The sequence below is a fragment of the Mirounga leonina genome, unplaced genomic scaffold (assembly GCF_011800145.1).
Source record: "Mirounga leonina isolate KUSES-001 unplaced genomic scaffold, KU_Mleo_1.0 Mir_204, whole genome shotgun sequence".
Lineage (NCBI taxonomy): Eukaryota > Metazoa > Chordata > Mammalia > Carnivora > Phocidae > Mirounga > Mirounga leonina.
Window position 1 is genome coordinate 7881536 of NW_023270513.1, and position 15288 is coordinate 7896823.

Genomic DNA, 15288 nt, shown 5'->3' on the forward strand with positions numbered 1-15288 from the left:
CTCTGGCAGTTCTGCTCTTCTCAGTCAAGCTTGTTTCAGTCCCAGTGTGGCAGCCCCCTCCCCTAGAAGACCAGCACAAACCTCTGCCCACACCATGTCTCCCAACCTGAGAGTTCTGCAGGGCCTCAGTTCTAGTGGAAGTTAGTATCAGGTCTCATTTCACAAGAATATCAGAGCACACCTAGTTAACACCACATTCAAGCCAGAGCCCAAACACTGCCCAGACAAGGCAAGGAGAGCCTCTGCAGGTGACTGGCCTGAAGGATAGAGCAGACAAAACACAACAGTAGAGCACACACAGCACACACCAGAGATGCTTCCCGAATTGCCAGGTCCTGGACACCATGTGACCTCTTCCTCATAAAGCCATTACTTTCAGGAGCAGGAAACATAAGTGGCTTTTCTAACACAGAGAAGAAGGAAGAGACTTAGACAAAATGCCACTATGGAGGAATTTATCCCAAGTGAAAGAACAAGATAAGGCCACGGCAAGAGATCTAAGGGAAACAGATATAAGTAACATGCCTGATAGAGAATTAGAGAATTTAAAGAAACAAAAAATTTTAAAAAGCAACAAGATACTTACTGGGCTTGGGAAAACAGTAGAAGACATTAGGGAGGCCCTTACCACAGAGATAAAAGGGTTTAAAAAGAATAAATCAGAGAGGAAGAATGCAATAAATGAGCTTGGAAAGAGGCTTAGTGCAATAAACAGCAGAATACAAGAAGCACAGGAATGAATTAATGACCTAGAAGACAAAGTAATGGAAAATAATGAAACTGAACAAAAGAGAGAAGAATTATGGAGCAAGAAAATAGACTTAGGGAACTCACTGACTCCATCAAATGTAGTAACATATGTAATGATAGGAGTCCCAGAAGAAGAGAGAGAAAAGGGGGCAGAAAATTTATTTGAGGAAATAAATAATAGCTGAAAACATCCCTAAACTGGGGAAAGAAACAGACATCCAGATCCAGGAGCACAGAGAACTCCCATCAAAAAAAAAAAAAAAAAAAAAAAAAAAAAAAAAAAAAAAAAAGCAGGCCAACACCAAGAGACACTGTATTGAAATTTGCAAAATATAGTGATAAAAAAATTAAAAGCAAGAAGACAAAAGAAGTCCTTAACTTATAAGGGAAGACCCATAAGGCTAGCTGGAAGTTTCTCAACAGAAACTTGGCAAGTTAGGATGGAGTGGTACGGTATATTCAAAGTACTGAATGGGAAAAATCTGCAGGCAAGAATACCCTACCCAAGTAAGGGTACTCTACCCAGCAAGGCTGTCATTCAGAATAGAAGGAGAGATAAAGAGTTTCCCAGATAAACAAAGGAGTTCATGACCACTAAACAGCCCTGCAAGAAATATTAAATATTTTCCACTCACTGAATGGAAAGGAAAGACCAAAAGTGACCAAGATAGGAAAGGATCAAAGAAAATCTCCAGAAACAACAACAAAACAAGTAATAAAATGGCAATGAATACATATGTATCAATAATTGCTTTGAACGTGAATGGATTAAATGCTCCAATCAAAAGACATAGGGTGTCAGAATGGATAAAAAACACAAGACCCATTGATATGCTGCCTATAAGAGACTCATTTTATTTTTTAAAAAAATTTAAAAAGATTTTACTTATTTATCAGAGAGAGAGAGAGCATGAGCGGGGGGAGGGGCAGAGGGAGAGGGAGAAGCAGGCTCCCCGCTTAACAGGGAACACAACACGGGGCTTGATTCCAGGACCCCGGGATCATGACCTGAATCGAAGGCAGATGCTTAACCGATTGAGTCACTCAGGCATCCCAAGAGACTCATTTTAGGCATAAGCACACCTGCAGATTGAAAGCGAGGGGATGGAGAAACATATATCATGCAAATGTATGTCAAAGGAAAGCCAGAGTTGCAATAATTTTATTGGACAAAGTAGACATTAAAACAAAGACTGTAAGAAGTGATAAAGAAGGGCAGTATATCATAATAAAGGGGACAATCCAACAGAAGATCTAACAATTGAAAATATGCCCCAACATGGGATCACCCAAATACACAAACCAATAACAAACATTAAGGAACTAATTAATAATACAATCATAGTAGGGGACTTTAACACTCCATGTACATCAATGGGCAGATTGTCTAAGCAGAAAATCAATAAGGAAACAATGGCTGTGAATGACACACTGGATCAGATAGTCTTAACAGATATAGTCAGAACATTCCACCCTAAAGCATCAGAACACACATTCTTTTCAAGTGCATATGGGACATTAGCCAAATAGATTAGATACTAGGTCACAAATCAGGCCTCAAGAAGCACAAAAAGATTGAGATCATACTACGCATTTCTTTCTGACCACAATGCTAAGAAACTTTAAGTCAACCACAAGAAAAAATTTGGAAAGAGCCGAGATGCCCTTCAACAGATGAATGGATAAAGAAGATGTGGTCCATATATACAATGGAATATTACTCAGCCATCAGAAAGGATGAATACCTAACTTTTACATCAACATGGATGGGACTGGAGGAGATTATGCTAAGTGAAATAAGTCGAGCAGAGAAAGTCAATTATCATATGGTTTCACTTATTTGTGGAACATAAGGAATAGCATGGAGGACATTAGGAGAAGGAAGGGAAAAATGAAGGGGGTGGATTTTGGAGGGAGAGATGAACCATGAGAGACTATGGACTCTGGTAAACAAACTGAGAATTTTAGAGGGGGGGGGAGGGGGTATTGGTTAGCCCTGTGATGGGTATTAAGGAGGGCACGTACTGCATGGAGTACTGGGTGTTATATGAAAACAATGGAATGTGGATCACCACATCAAAAACTAATGATGTATTGTATGGTGACTAACATAACATAATAAAATAAAAAAAAAAAAAGAAAAAAAATTGGAAAGATCACAGATACATAGAAGTTAAACAAAGGGCCAAACAGGAAATCAAAGAAGAAATAATACATGGAAATAAATGAAAATGAAAACACAGTGGTCCAAAACCTTTGGGATGAAGCAAAAGTGGTGATGAGAGGGAAGTATATAGCAATAAGGCCTACTTCAAGAAGCAAATAAACAACCTAACCTTACAGCTAAAGGAACCAGAAAAAGAACAACACACAAAGCCTAAAGCCAGAAGGAAGGAAATAATAAAGATTAGAACAGAAATAAATGATATAGAATCTAAAAAACAGTAGAACAGATCAGTGAAACCAGGAGCTGGTTTTTTTTGAAAAAAATTAATAAAATTGATAAACCCCTAGTCAGGCTTATCAAAAAGAAAAGAGAAAGACCCAAATACCTAAAATCACAAATGAGAAATAACGCAACACTACAGAAATACAAACAACTGTAAGACAATATTATGAAAAACTATATTCCAGCACATTGGACAACCTGGATGAAATGGATAAATTACTGGAAACACAAACTACCAAAACCAAAACAGGAAGAAATAGAGAACTTGAGCAGGCCAATAACCAATAAAATTGAATCAATAATCAAAAAACTCCCAACAAACAAACATCCAGGCCAGATGGCTTCACAGATGAATTCTATCAAACATTTAGGGAAGAGTTAATACCCCTTCTTCTTAAACTATTCTAAAAAAAAACAGAAAAGGAAGGAAAGCTTCCAAACTCATTCTTTGAAACCAGCAGTACCCTGATACTAAAACCAGAGAAAGACTCCACTAAAAAAGAGAACTACTGGGGCGCCTGGGTGGCTCAGTCGTTAAGCATCTGTCTTCAGCTCAGGTCATGATCCCAGGGTCCTGGGATCGAGCCCTGCATCGGGCTCCCTGCTCAGCGGGAAGCCTGCTTCTCCCTCCTCCACTCCCCCTGCTTGTGTTCCCTCTCTCGCTGTGTCTCTCTCTGTCAAATAAATAAATAAAATCTTAAAAAAAAAAAAAAGAGAACTACAGGTCAATATCCCTCATGAACATGGATGCAAAAATTCTCAAAAAATACTAGGAAACTAAGTCCAAGTACACATTAAAAAAGTCATTTAGTACAATCAAGTGGGGTTTATTCCTGTGTTGCAAGTGTGGCTCAATATTCCCAAATCAATCATTGTGATACACCACATTAATCAAAGAAAGGATAAGAACCATATGATTATTTCAATGGATGTATAAAAAGCATTTGACAAAATACATCTATTTGTGATAAATGCCCTGAATAAAGTAGATTTAGAGGGAACACCCCTCAACATAATAAAGGTTATATATGAAAAACCCAGAGCTAATATTCTCAATGGGGAAAAATTGAGAGCTTTTCTGCTATGGTCAGGAAGAAGACAGGAATGTCCACTCTCACAACTGTTATTTAACACAGTACTGCAAGTCCCAGCCTCAGGAGTGGAAAACAAAAAGAAATAAAAGCCATCCAAAGCAGCAAGGAAAAAGTAAAACTCTTACTCTTTGCAGATAACATGATACTTTATACATAAAATCCAGAAGAATCCACCAAAAAATTGCTAGAACTGATATACAAATTCAGAAAAGTTACAGGATACAAAGTCAATGTACAGAAATCTGTTGCATTTCTATACACCAATAATGAAGCAGCAGAAGAGAAATTAAGGTATCCGTTCCATTTATAATTGCACTAAAAACCATCAGATACCTAGGAATAAACCTAACCAAAGAGATGAAAGACCTGTATTCTGAGAACTGTAAAACATTAATGAAAGAAACTGAAGAGGACACAAAGAAATGGAAAGACATTCCATGCTCATGGATTGGAAGAAAAAATACTGTTAAAATGTCTATATTACCCAAAGCAATCTACACATTTAATGCGATCCCTATCAAAATACCACCGCATTTTTTCACAGAGCTAGAATGAACAATCCTCCAATTTGTATGGAACCATGAAAGACCCTGAATTGCCAAAGCAATGTTGAAGAAGAAAAGCAATGCTGGAGGTATCACAATCCCAGATTTAAAATTATACTACAAAGCTGTAGTGATCAAAACAGTTTGGTACTAGCACAAAGATAAACACACAGGTAAATGGAACAGAGTAGAATACCCAGAAATGAAAATTGGTCAATGACCAAATGAAATTTGGTCAGTTAATCTTTCACAAAGCAGGAAAGAATATCCAGTGGGATAAAGTCTCTTCAACAAATGGTGTTGGGACAATTGGACAGCAACATCCAAAAGAGTGAAACTGGACCATATTCTTATACCATACACAAAAATGAATTCAAAATGATTTAAAGGCCTAAATGTGAGAGAAGAAATCATAAAAATCCTAGAGGAAAAAACAGGCAGTAATCTCTTTGACATCAGCTGTGGCAACTTCTTTCTAGATGTCTTCTGAGGCAAGTGAAACAAAATTAAAAATAAGCTATTCAGACTTCATCAAAATAAAAAGCTTCTGCACAGTAAAGGAAACAACAAAACTAAAAGGCAGCTTACTGAGTGGGAGACGATATCTGCAAATGACATATTCGATAAAGGGTTATATCCAAAATATATAAATACCTTATGAAGCTCAACATATAAAAAAATGAATAATCTAATTAAAAATGAGCAGAAATTAGTAGACATTTTTCCAAAGAAGACATACAGATGGCCAACAGGCATATGAAAAGTTGCTCCACATTACTGATTATCAGGGAAATTCAAATCAAAACTACAATGAGATATCACACCACGTCTGACAGAATGGCTAAAATCAACAACACAAGAAACAACTGGTCAGATTGTCTAAAATTAACACAAGAAACAATAAGTGTTGGTGAGCATGTGGAGAAAGGGGAACCCTCTTGCACTTGGTGGGAATGGAAACTGGTGCAACCACTCTGGAGAACAGTTTGGGGGTTCCTCAAAAAGTTAAAAAATAGAACTACCCTACAATCCAGCAATTTTTTTTTTAAGATTTTATTTATTTATTTGACAGAGAGAGACACAGCGAGAGAGGGAACACAAGCAGGGGGAGTGGGAGAGGGAGAAGCAGGCTTCCCGCAGAGCAAGGAGCCCGATGCGGGGCTCGATCCCAGGACCCTGGGATCATGACCTGAGCCGAAGGCAGATGCTTAACGACTGAGCCACCCAGGCGCCCCACAATCCAGCAATTGTACTAGTAGGTATTTAACCAAAGGATACAAAATACAGATTTGAAGGGATATGTGCAACCCACTGTTTATAGCAGCATTATCAACAATAGCCAAACTGTGGAGAGAGCCCAAATGTCCATTGACTGATAAATAGATAAATAAGAAGTGGTATATTATACAATGGAATATTATTCTGCCATCAAAAAGAATGAAATCTTGCCATTTGCAATGTGGATGGAGCTAAAGTGTATTATGCTTAGTAAAATAAGTCAGTCAGAGAAAGACAAATACCATGTGATCTCACTCATATGTAGAATTTAAGACAGAAAACATGAACATATGGGAAGGGGGAAAAGAAAAAAAAGGAGAGAGGGAAATAAGCCATAAGTGACTCTCAATGATAGAGAACAAACTCAGGGTCGATGGAGGGAGGTGAGTGGAGGATGGGCTAGATGGGTGATGGGTATTAAAGAGGGCACTTGTGATGAGCACTGGGTGTTGTATGTAAGTAATGAATCACTGAACTCTACTCCAGAAACCAATATTGTACTGTATGTTAACTAACAAAATTTAAATAAAGTGAAAAAAAAAAACTGCATTATGATCCAGCATTTGCAGTACTAGGTATTTACCCAAGGAATACAAAAATACTAATTCAAAGGGATACATACACCTTGATGTGTATCGCAGCATTATCTACAATAGCCTAATTATGGAAACAACCCAAATGTCCATCATTTGATGAATGGATAAAGAAGTGGTATATATTTACAGTGGAATATTATTCAACCACAACAAGAATGAAATCTTGCCATTTGCAAAGATGTGGATGGAGCTAGAGAGTATTATGCCAAGCCAAATAAGTTAGTCAGAGAAAGGCAAATACCATATTTCACTCATATGTGGAATTTAAGAAACAAAATAAATGAGCAAAGGAAAAAAAGAATGAGAATTAAATGAAGAAACAGGCTCTTAACTATAGAGTACAAACTGGTGGTTACCAGAAGGGAGGTGGGTGGGGTGATGGATTAAATAGGTCATGGGGATTAAGGAGTGTACTTGTGATGAGTACTGGGGTTGTATGGAAGTGTTGAACCACTATATTGTACACCTGAAACTAATAGTATACTGTGCGTTAACTAATGAATTTAAATAAAAACTTTTTAAAAAGTAAAACATTATAATTTTTGGAGTCTTATTAAATTCTAAATTGCACCTTGAATCCATAATTAAGTACTAGAGTCTTATGCTATTGTTCGACATTTAAAATAGACCATACTGCAGAATTTTATATATGAGCTATTGGAGCTCATATTAATGCAACCTTTATTGTCTGGCTTATAATACTTACCTTTAAGTGTGGCTGGTGGAGTTTTGGTTGTAGTGAAAGTATAGATACCAGACAGTGATCCCTCACCAGCTTCATTACATGCTTGGATTTTAAATTTGTATTGCGTATATTCACTCAGTCTGTGCACTTTGTGAGTCTGACACGGTCCATGGTAAATGATAGAAAATCTGGGATTGGGAATCAAGATGGGAGAAGCAATATTATTAATCAAAGTTCACTTAGGTACAAGTAACTCTAGACTTGAAACTGGGTCCTCAGTAAAGCCTAAATAAATCAACTTGAAGCCTGGTGGGTACAACACAAAAGGAAAAAAAAATCAGATTGTATATATCATAATGGCAAGGTGCTGGCTTTCATATTCCTTTTGTAACTTCTATTCCTTGTTATTAATGTGTGTTATATAAAGGAAGAAGTGTTTTGGAAGAACAAAAATAGCTAAATTATCAGTAGGAATTTAAGAAACTAACATGATAATGTACTGCTTTCACATCTATCAGTTCATTGAAACCACTTTGGATTATATGTTTAAGATAGGAAATTTTAAAACATTTTTATTAGAATACATGTTAAATAGTACATATAGCTTACCTCCCAGATCGATCTCCTATTAACAAATTGTAGCTTATAAGGTTGGAAAGTAATCCTTTGCTTGAAGAGTTACGCCATTTCAGTTTGAGGCTCTGGTGTCCATAGACCACACAATCAAGATGAGGAGGATCAAGTGGTAGTGGCTTGGTTTTGGTTCTTATTGATTGGCTAAAAGGGCTTAGTCCATAATGATTGATAGCTTGAATTCTGATTCTAGTGGTAAGAAAAAAAATTAAACTATTAATTTGGATTTAGAAAGGAAAATAAATTTCTACATTTAAACTATGCCCCTAGTCACCCTATGAAAAGATATTGACCATCATATTATACTGATTATTATAGACAAATTTTTGAGGCCAAAATCTTGAATTTGCATTATCAGTATTGACAGTTTTTGATGAGGAGAAACTGGCTTTTAGTAATGCCAAATACTTCTAAAATAGTAAAATTCTCTTTCAAAAAATGTATAGATTATATAAAACAAAGAAATGTAGATTTGTTCAAAATTCTCAGAAAAACTTCATCTACCCAAAGTAAGATACAAGCAGCTTACTTGTATGTGGTATCAGGCTGTAGATTTTTTAGAAGACACTCTGTTACTCTTTCAACAGTCAGAATTTTTCTGTCTCCATATTCAATGTTATATCCAGTGATTGGAGAGCCATGACAATCAGGTTCCTCCCATTGAATAGCAATGCAAGATGATGCCAGTTTGGCAGGAACTTTGTTTTCAACTTCATGGAGCATTGGTACTACTGCTGGTACAGTTGCTGGTGTGGTTACTATGCCAGTTTCTCCAAACAGTCCAACTACATTTGCAGCCTGAAAAAGTATATTCTGTTAGAGCTTCATTATTTTGTTTTGTGCATAAACCATTTTGTTGTATAAAAACAAGACAAAAATTTTAACCTCAAATTCTAAGAAAAATTTTTTTTTTAATTGCGGTAGAATTGCTCTATAACATTGTGCAAGTTTAAAGTGTATAACATATTGATTTGATACTTTTTGGAGTTTTTTAGAGAGAGAGCATGCAAGTGGTAGGCAGGGGCAGAGGGAGAGGGAGAGAGAGAATCTTAAGCAGGCTCCATGCCCAGAACAGAGCCCAACGTGGAGCTTGATCTCATGACTCTGAGATCATGACCTGAGCAGAAATCAGGAGTAGGAGGCTTAACTGACTGAGCCATCCAGGTGCCTCTGATTTGATACATTTATATATTGCAGTATGAAACAAAATGACTTGAAGATGCTCACATAGACACTAAAATCTTTAGGTTGCATATTTAGGAAGGTAAAAAGTCTAAATATGTGAAGGTAAGTGAAGAATACAATATGGACATTTCAGGAAAAATATACCCGAACTGAACTCATCACTTAGCCTACTAAAGTTTCTTTCTTTCCTTTATTTTCTAGTTACTATCTCTGTTGGTGGTAGTCTGAAGTTCACATCAATTCACTGTTTTATTGATTTTGTAAAATTTTTTTATTTTGAGATCATTGTGGACTTAAATGTACAATTTACACACTTTACCCCAAAAGGAACATTTTGCATAACTATAGTACAATATACAATCAGGAAATTGACATTGATAAAATCCATTGACATTATTCAGATTTCACCAGTTTTACATGCACTCATTTGTATAGTGTTATACGTAGTTTTATCAGATGTGTAGCTTAATGTGACAACCAACAGTTAGGATATTCCATTGCAAGTATCCCTTGTACTATACTTTTATACTCACAGCAACTTCCTTCCCTCTTTTTCTAATCTTTGACAACTAGTATTTTATTCTTTAACCTGTATTTTTGCTATTTCAAGAATGTTATATAAATAGAATAATGCAGTATGTAAATTTTTTAGATAGGCTTTTTTTTCAGTCAGCATAATTCCCCTGAGATCCATTGAAGTTGTGTGAATCAATAGTTTGATTCTTTTTATTCCCAAATAGTATACCATGTATGAATGTGCTAATTTTTAAAACTATTTATATGAATGTGCTAATTTTTAAAACTATTTATATGTTGAATGTGCTAATTTTTAAAACTATTTATATGTTGAAGTTATTCCCAAATAGTATACCATGTATGAATGTGCTAATTTTTAAAACTATTTATTTATAAATAAAAATATTTATATATTAAAACTATTAATGTGATCATGTGATAATCAGTCATTTCTAGTTTTTGGCTTTTACAAATAAGGAGTTATGTATATCCATGTACAGGTTTTATTGTGGACATACATTTTCATTTCTCTGGGATAAGTGCCCAAAAGTGCTGGGCATATTAGTAAGTGCATGTTTAGTTTTGTAAGAAACTCCCATACTATTTTACAGAGTGGATGTAATTCACACCAGAAATGTATGATTAGTCCAGTTTCTTTACATCTTTGCCAGCATTTAGTGTTATTACTGTTTCTTATTAGCCATTTTGATTAGGTGTGTTGATATCTCATTGTGCATTTCCCTAATGACTAATAATGTTGTAGGTCTTTTCATGTGTTTATCTGTATATCCTCTTCAGTGAATGGTCTCTTCATGTCTTTTGCCTGTTTTGTAATTGGGTTGTTTGGATTTTTAACTGTTGACTTTTGAGAGTTCTTTATACATTCTAGGTATTAGTCCATTGTCAGATACGTGTTTTGTAAAGATTTTCTTCCAGTCTATGCTTGTGTTTTTTGTTCTCCTCACAGGGTCTTATGCAGAGTAAAACTTCTTAAGTTTGAGGAGGTCAGGGGCACCTGGGTGGCTCAGTTGGTTAAGCATCTGCCTTCAGCTCAGGTCATGATCCCAGGGTCTTAGGATTGAGCCCCACATCAGGCTCCCTGCTCATCAGGGAACCTGCTTCTCCCTCTCCCTCTGCCGCTCCCCCTGCTTGTGCTCTCTCACTCCCTCTCTCAAATAAATAAATAATATCTTTTTAAAAAGTTTGAGGAGGTCAAATTTATCAATTTTTCATTTTATGGATTGTGCTTTTGGTATGAAGTTTAAGAACTCATTGCCTACATTAGATCCTGAAGATCTTCTGTGATTTTTTCCAAAAGCTTTATAGTTTTATATTTTAATTTTCAGTTTTCTATGGTCCATTTTGAGTTAATTTTTACATAAGGTGTGAAGTTTATGTTGATTACTCCAAAAAAGACATACACATGGATTACAGACACACAAAAAGATGCTCAACATCACTAATCATCAGGGAAATGCAAATCAAAACTATAATGAGATATCACCTCATACCTTTGAGAATGGCTAAAAAAACCCCACAATAAACAGCAAACATTGGCTAGAATGTGGAGAAAAAGCACCCCTCTTGCTCTATTGGTGGGAATGCAAACTGGTGCAGCCACTGTGGAAAGTGGTATGGAGGTTCCTCATAATGTTAAGAATAGGACTCCCCTACAGTCCAGTATTCACACTATTTACCCCCCAAATACAAAAACACTAATTCAAAGGGATACATGTACCTCCTTGTGTATTGCAGCATTATTTATAACAGCCAAATTATGGAATCAGTCCAAGTACACATCAATAGATGAATGGGTAAAGGTGTGGTATATATGTATGACAGAATATTATTCAGCCATAAAAAAGAATGAAATCTTGCTATTTGTAATGACATGGATGGAGCTAGAGAGTATAATGTTACGTGAAATAAGTCAGAGAAAGACAAATACCATATGATTTCACTCATATGTAGAATTTAAAAAACAAATTAGGAAAGGAAAAAGAGAGAAACCAAGAAACAAACTCTAAATATAGAAAGCAAACTTTTGGAGGGGTTAGGGGATGAGGTAAATAGGTGATTGGGATTAAACAGTGCACTTGTGAGCACTGGGTGATGTATGGAATTATTGAATCACTATATTGTACAGCTGAAACTAATGTAACACTGTATTTTAGCTATATTGGAATTAAAATACAAAAAAGTGTGATGATAGCTACTCTGATGGGTATGGGATAATATCTCATGTAGTTTTGGTTTGTATTTCTCTGATGTTTAGTCATGTTGATCATCTTTTTATGTACCTGTTGAACATTTGTATGTTTTCTTTGGAAATATGTCTATTCAGTTGCTCTGCTATTTATTTATTTATTTATTTATTTATTTATTTATTTATTTATGAGAGGATATATGTATATGTATTTTAAAGATTTTATTTATTTATTTGATAGAGACTCAGCGAGAGAGGGAACACAAGCAGGGGAAGTGGGAGAGGGAGAAGCAGGCTTCCCACAGGGCAGGGAGCCCGATATGGGGCTCGATCCCAGGACCCTGGGATCATGACCTGAGCCCAAGGCAAACGCTTAATGACTGAGCCACCCAGGCACTCCTCTGCTCATTTTTAAATTGAATGAGTACTATTTTGCTATTGAATTATATGAGTTCCTCATATATTTTAACCTTTGTATCAGATACATGATTTCCAAATATTTTCTCTCATTCCATAGGTTTCTTTATAACTTTTTAAAAAAGATTGTTTTTATTTATTTGAGAGAAAGTGAATGAGAGGTAGAGGGGGAGAGAATCTGAAGCAGATTCCACACTGTCACAGCCCAACACAGGGCTCAGTCCCACAGCCACAAGATCATGACTTGAGCCAAAACGAAGAGTCAGACGCCTAACCAACTGAGCCACCCAGGTGCCCTATCTTTTAACTTTTTTAATGTTTAATTTGCTGTGCTGAAGGATTTTAGTTTGATGTAGTCCCACTTATTTATTTTTACTTTTGATGCCTTTGCTGTTGGTGTCAAATCCAAAATATCATTGGTACAACTATGTCAAGAGGCTTACCCCCTATGTTTTCTCCTAGGATTTTTATGATTTCAGTTCTTATATTGAAGTCATTAAGTCATTTTTTATTGATTTTTGTGTATGGTGTAAGATAGTGGTTCAGTTTCATTCTTTTGCACATGGCTGTCCAGTTTACTATTTAGAAGAGATAATCCATTTCCTCTTGTATATTCTTGTCTCCTATGATATAAATTAATTGACCATATGTCCTGTTTATTTCTGGGATCTCTATTCTGTTCCATTGATTTATGTATTGGTTTCTGTGCTAGTACCATAGTGTTTAGATTGCTATAGCATTGTAATACAGTTTGAAAGGAGGACATGTTATGCCTCTCCTTTTCTCTGTCAGGATTTTTTTTGGCTATTTGGAGTCTTCTGTGGTTCCATAGAAGTTTTAGAACTGTTTGTTTTATTAATGTGATAAATATTACTAGAATTCTTATAGGGGTTGTGTTGAATCTGTAGATTCTGTGGTAGTTATAGATATTTTAACAATGTTAATTCTTCCAATCCATGGGCACAGAATATCTTTCCATTTATTTATGTCTTCCTCAGTTTCTTTCAACAATGTCTTACAGTTTCAGTAAATAGATCCTTCACCTTGGTTGAATTTATTCCTTAGTATTTTATTCTTTTTGATGCAGTCATAAATGGGATTATCTACTTAGTTTCTCTTTCAGATTGTTATTAGTGTATAGAAACACAACTTTTTTTTTTAAAGATTTATTTATTTATTTGAGGGGGGTGGGGCAGAGAGGGAGAGAAAAAATCCCAAGCAGACTCCCCAGTGAACACGGAGCCCAACACGGGGCTCAATCCCATGACCCTGAGATCATGACCTGAGCCAAACCTGAGTCAGACGCTCAACCAACTGAGCCACCCAGGTGCCCCACACAGCTTACTTTTGTATATTGATTTTGTCTGCTGTAACTTTATGGAATTCAATTATGATTTCTTTTTCTTTTAAAGATTTTATTTATTTCACACACACACACACACACACACACACCACAAGGAAGGGGAGTGTCAGGCAGCAAGGGGAGGGAGAAGCAGGCTCTCTGCTGAGCAGGTAGCCCAGTGCAGGGCTTGATCCCAGGACTCTGGGATCATGACCTGAGCCAAAGGCAGATGCTTAACTGACTGAGCCACCCAGGCACCCTCAATTATGATTTTTTTGGTGGAGTCTTTAGAATGTTCTACATATAATGTATCACCTGAAAATAGGGATGGTTTTACTTCTTTATGATTTGGATGCCTTTTCTTTTTCTTCCCTAATTGCTCTGGCTAGTACTCCATGGACTATGTTGACTGAAAGTGGCAAGAGTTCATATCCTTGTCTCGTAACTGATCTTGGTAGAAAAACTTTTAGCTTTTTACTGTTGAGAATAGTGTTAGCTAGGGTCAGGCCTGGTTAGTACTTGGATGGGAGAATAGTGTTAGCTGTGAGCATGTCATATATGGCCTTTATTATGTTGGGGTATGATCACTCCCTAACCAGTTTGTTGAGAGTTTTTTTGTTTTGTTGTTTTACTGTGAATGGATGTCTAATTTTGTCAAATGCTTTTTCTACATCTATTGAGAGGATCATATGATTTTTTTGATCATATGATTTTTATCCTTCATTTCATTAATGTGGTGTATCACACTGATTGACTTGTAGATGCTGAACCATCCTTGCATTCCTGAAATAAATTCCACTTGATAATAGTGTGTGATCCTTTTAATGTATTGTTGAATTTGGTTTGCTAATATTTTGTTGAGGATTTTTGCATCTATGTTTCTTTTTTCTTAAAAAGATTTTATTTATTTATTTGACACAGAGAGAGAGACAGCGAGAGCAGGAGCACCAGCAGGAGGAGTGGGAAAGGGAGAAGCAGGCTTCCTGCTGAGCAGGGAACCTGATGTGGGGCTCGATCCCAGGTCTGGGATCATGACCCGAGCTGAAGGCAGACGCTTAATGACTGAGCCACCCAGGTGCCCCTGCATCTATGTTTCTTGGGGAAACTGTAATTTTCTTTTCTTGTATTGTATTGTCTGGTGTAGTATTGTAATGTTGGTCTCATAAAATGAATTTTGAAGTATCCTTTCCTCTTCTATTTTTTGAAAGTGTTTGAGGATTTCTATTAATTCTGTAAATGTTTGGTATAATTCACCAGTAAAGCTGATAGGTCCTGGACTTTTCTTTATTGGTAAATTTTTTATTAGTGATTCAGTTTCCTTACTTATTATTGATCTGTTCGTATTCTCTATTCATGATTCAGTCTGTGTAGGTTGTATGTTTCTAGGCATATATTCATTTCTTCTGCCTTTTTTAACATGGCATATAATTGTTCATAGCACTCTCTTATGGTGTTTTGTATTTCTGGGGCATCAGTTGGAAAGTCTCCTCTTTCATTTCTAATTTTGTTTATTAGAAACCTTATTTCTTGGGGTGCGTGGGTGGCTCAGTCAGTTAGGCATCTGACTCTTGGTTTCAGCTCAGGTCATGATC

At 36.2% G+C, this 15288-nt stretch overlaps 1 protein-coding gene across 1 annotated transcript in view; it reads right to left on the reverse strand.

Annotated features, from left to right (window-relative positions):
- The window catches only part of LOC118025903 (fibronectin type III domain containing protein 3C1-like), a 71338-nt gene that overhangs the window by 2866 nt on the left and 53184 nt on the right, over nucleotides 1–15288 (reverse strand). Inside the window, exons 22-24 of the mRNA XM_035028622.1 lie at nucleotides 8560–8828; nucleotides 8007–8219; nucleotides 7419–7585 (exon numbers count right to left, since the gene is read on the reverse strand). Of these exons, the coding sequence (XP_034884513.1) occupies nucleotides 7419–7585; nucleotides 8007–8219; nucleotides 8560–8828 (649 nt within the window). The remainder of the gene's footprint in view (nucleotides 1–7418; nucleotides 7586–8006; nucleotides 8220–8559; nucleotides 8829–15288) is intronic.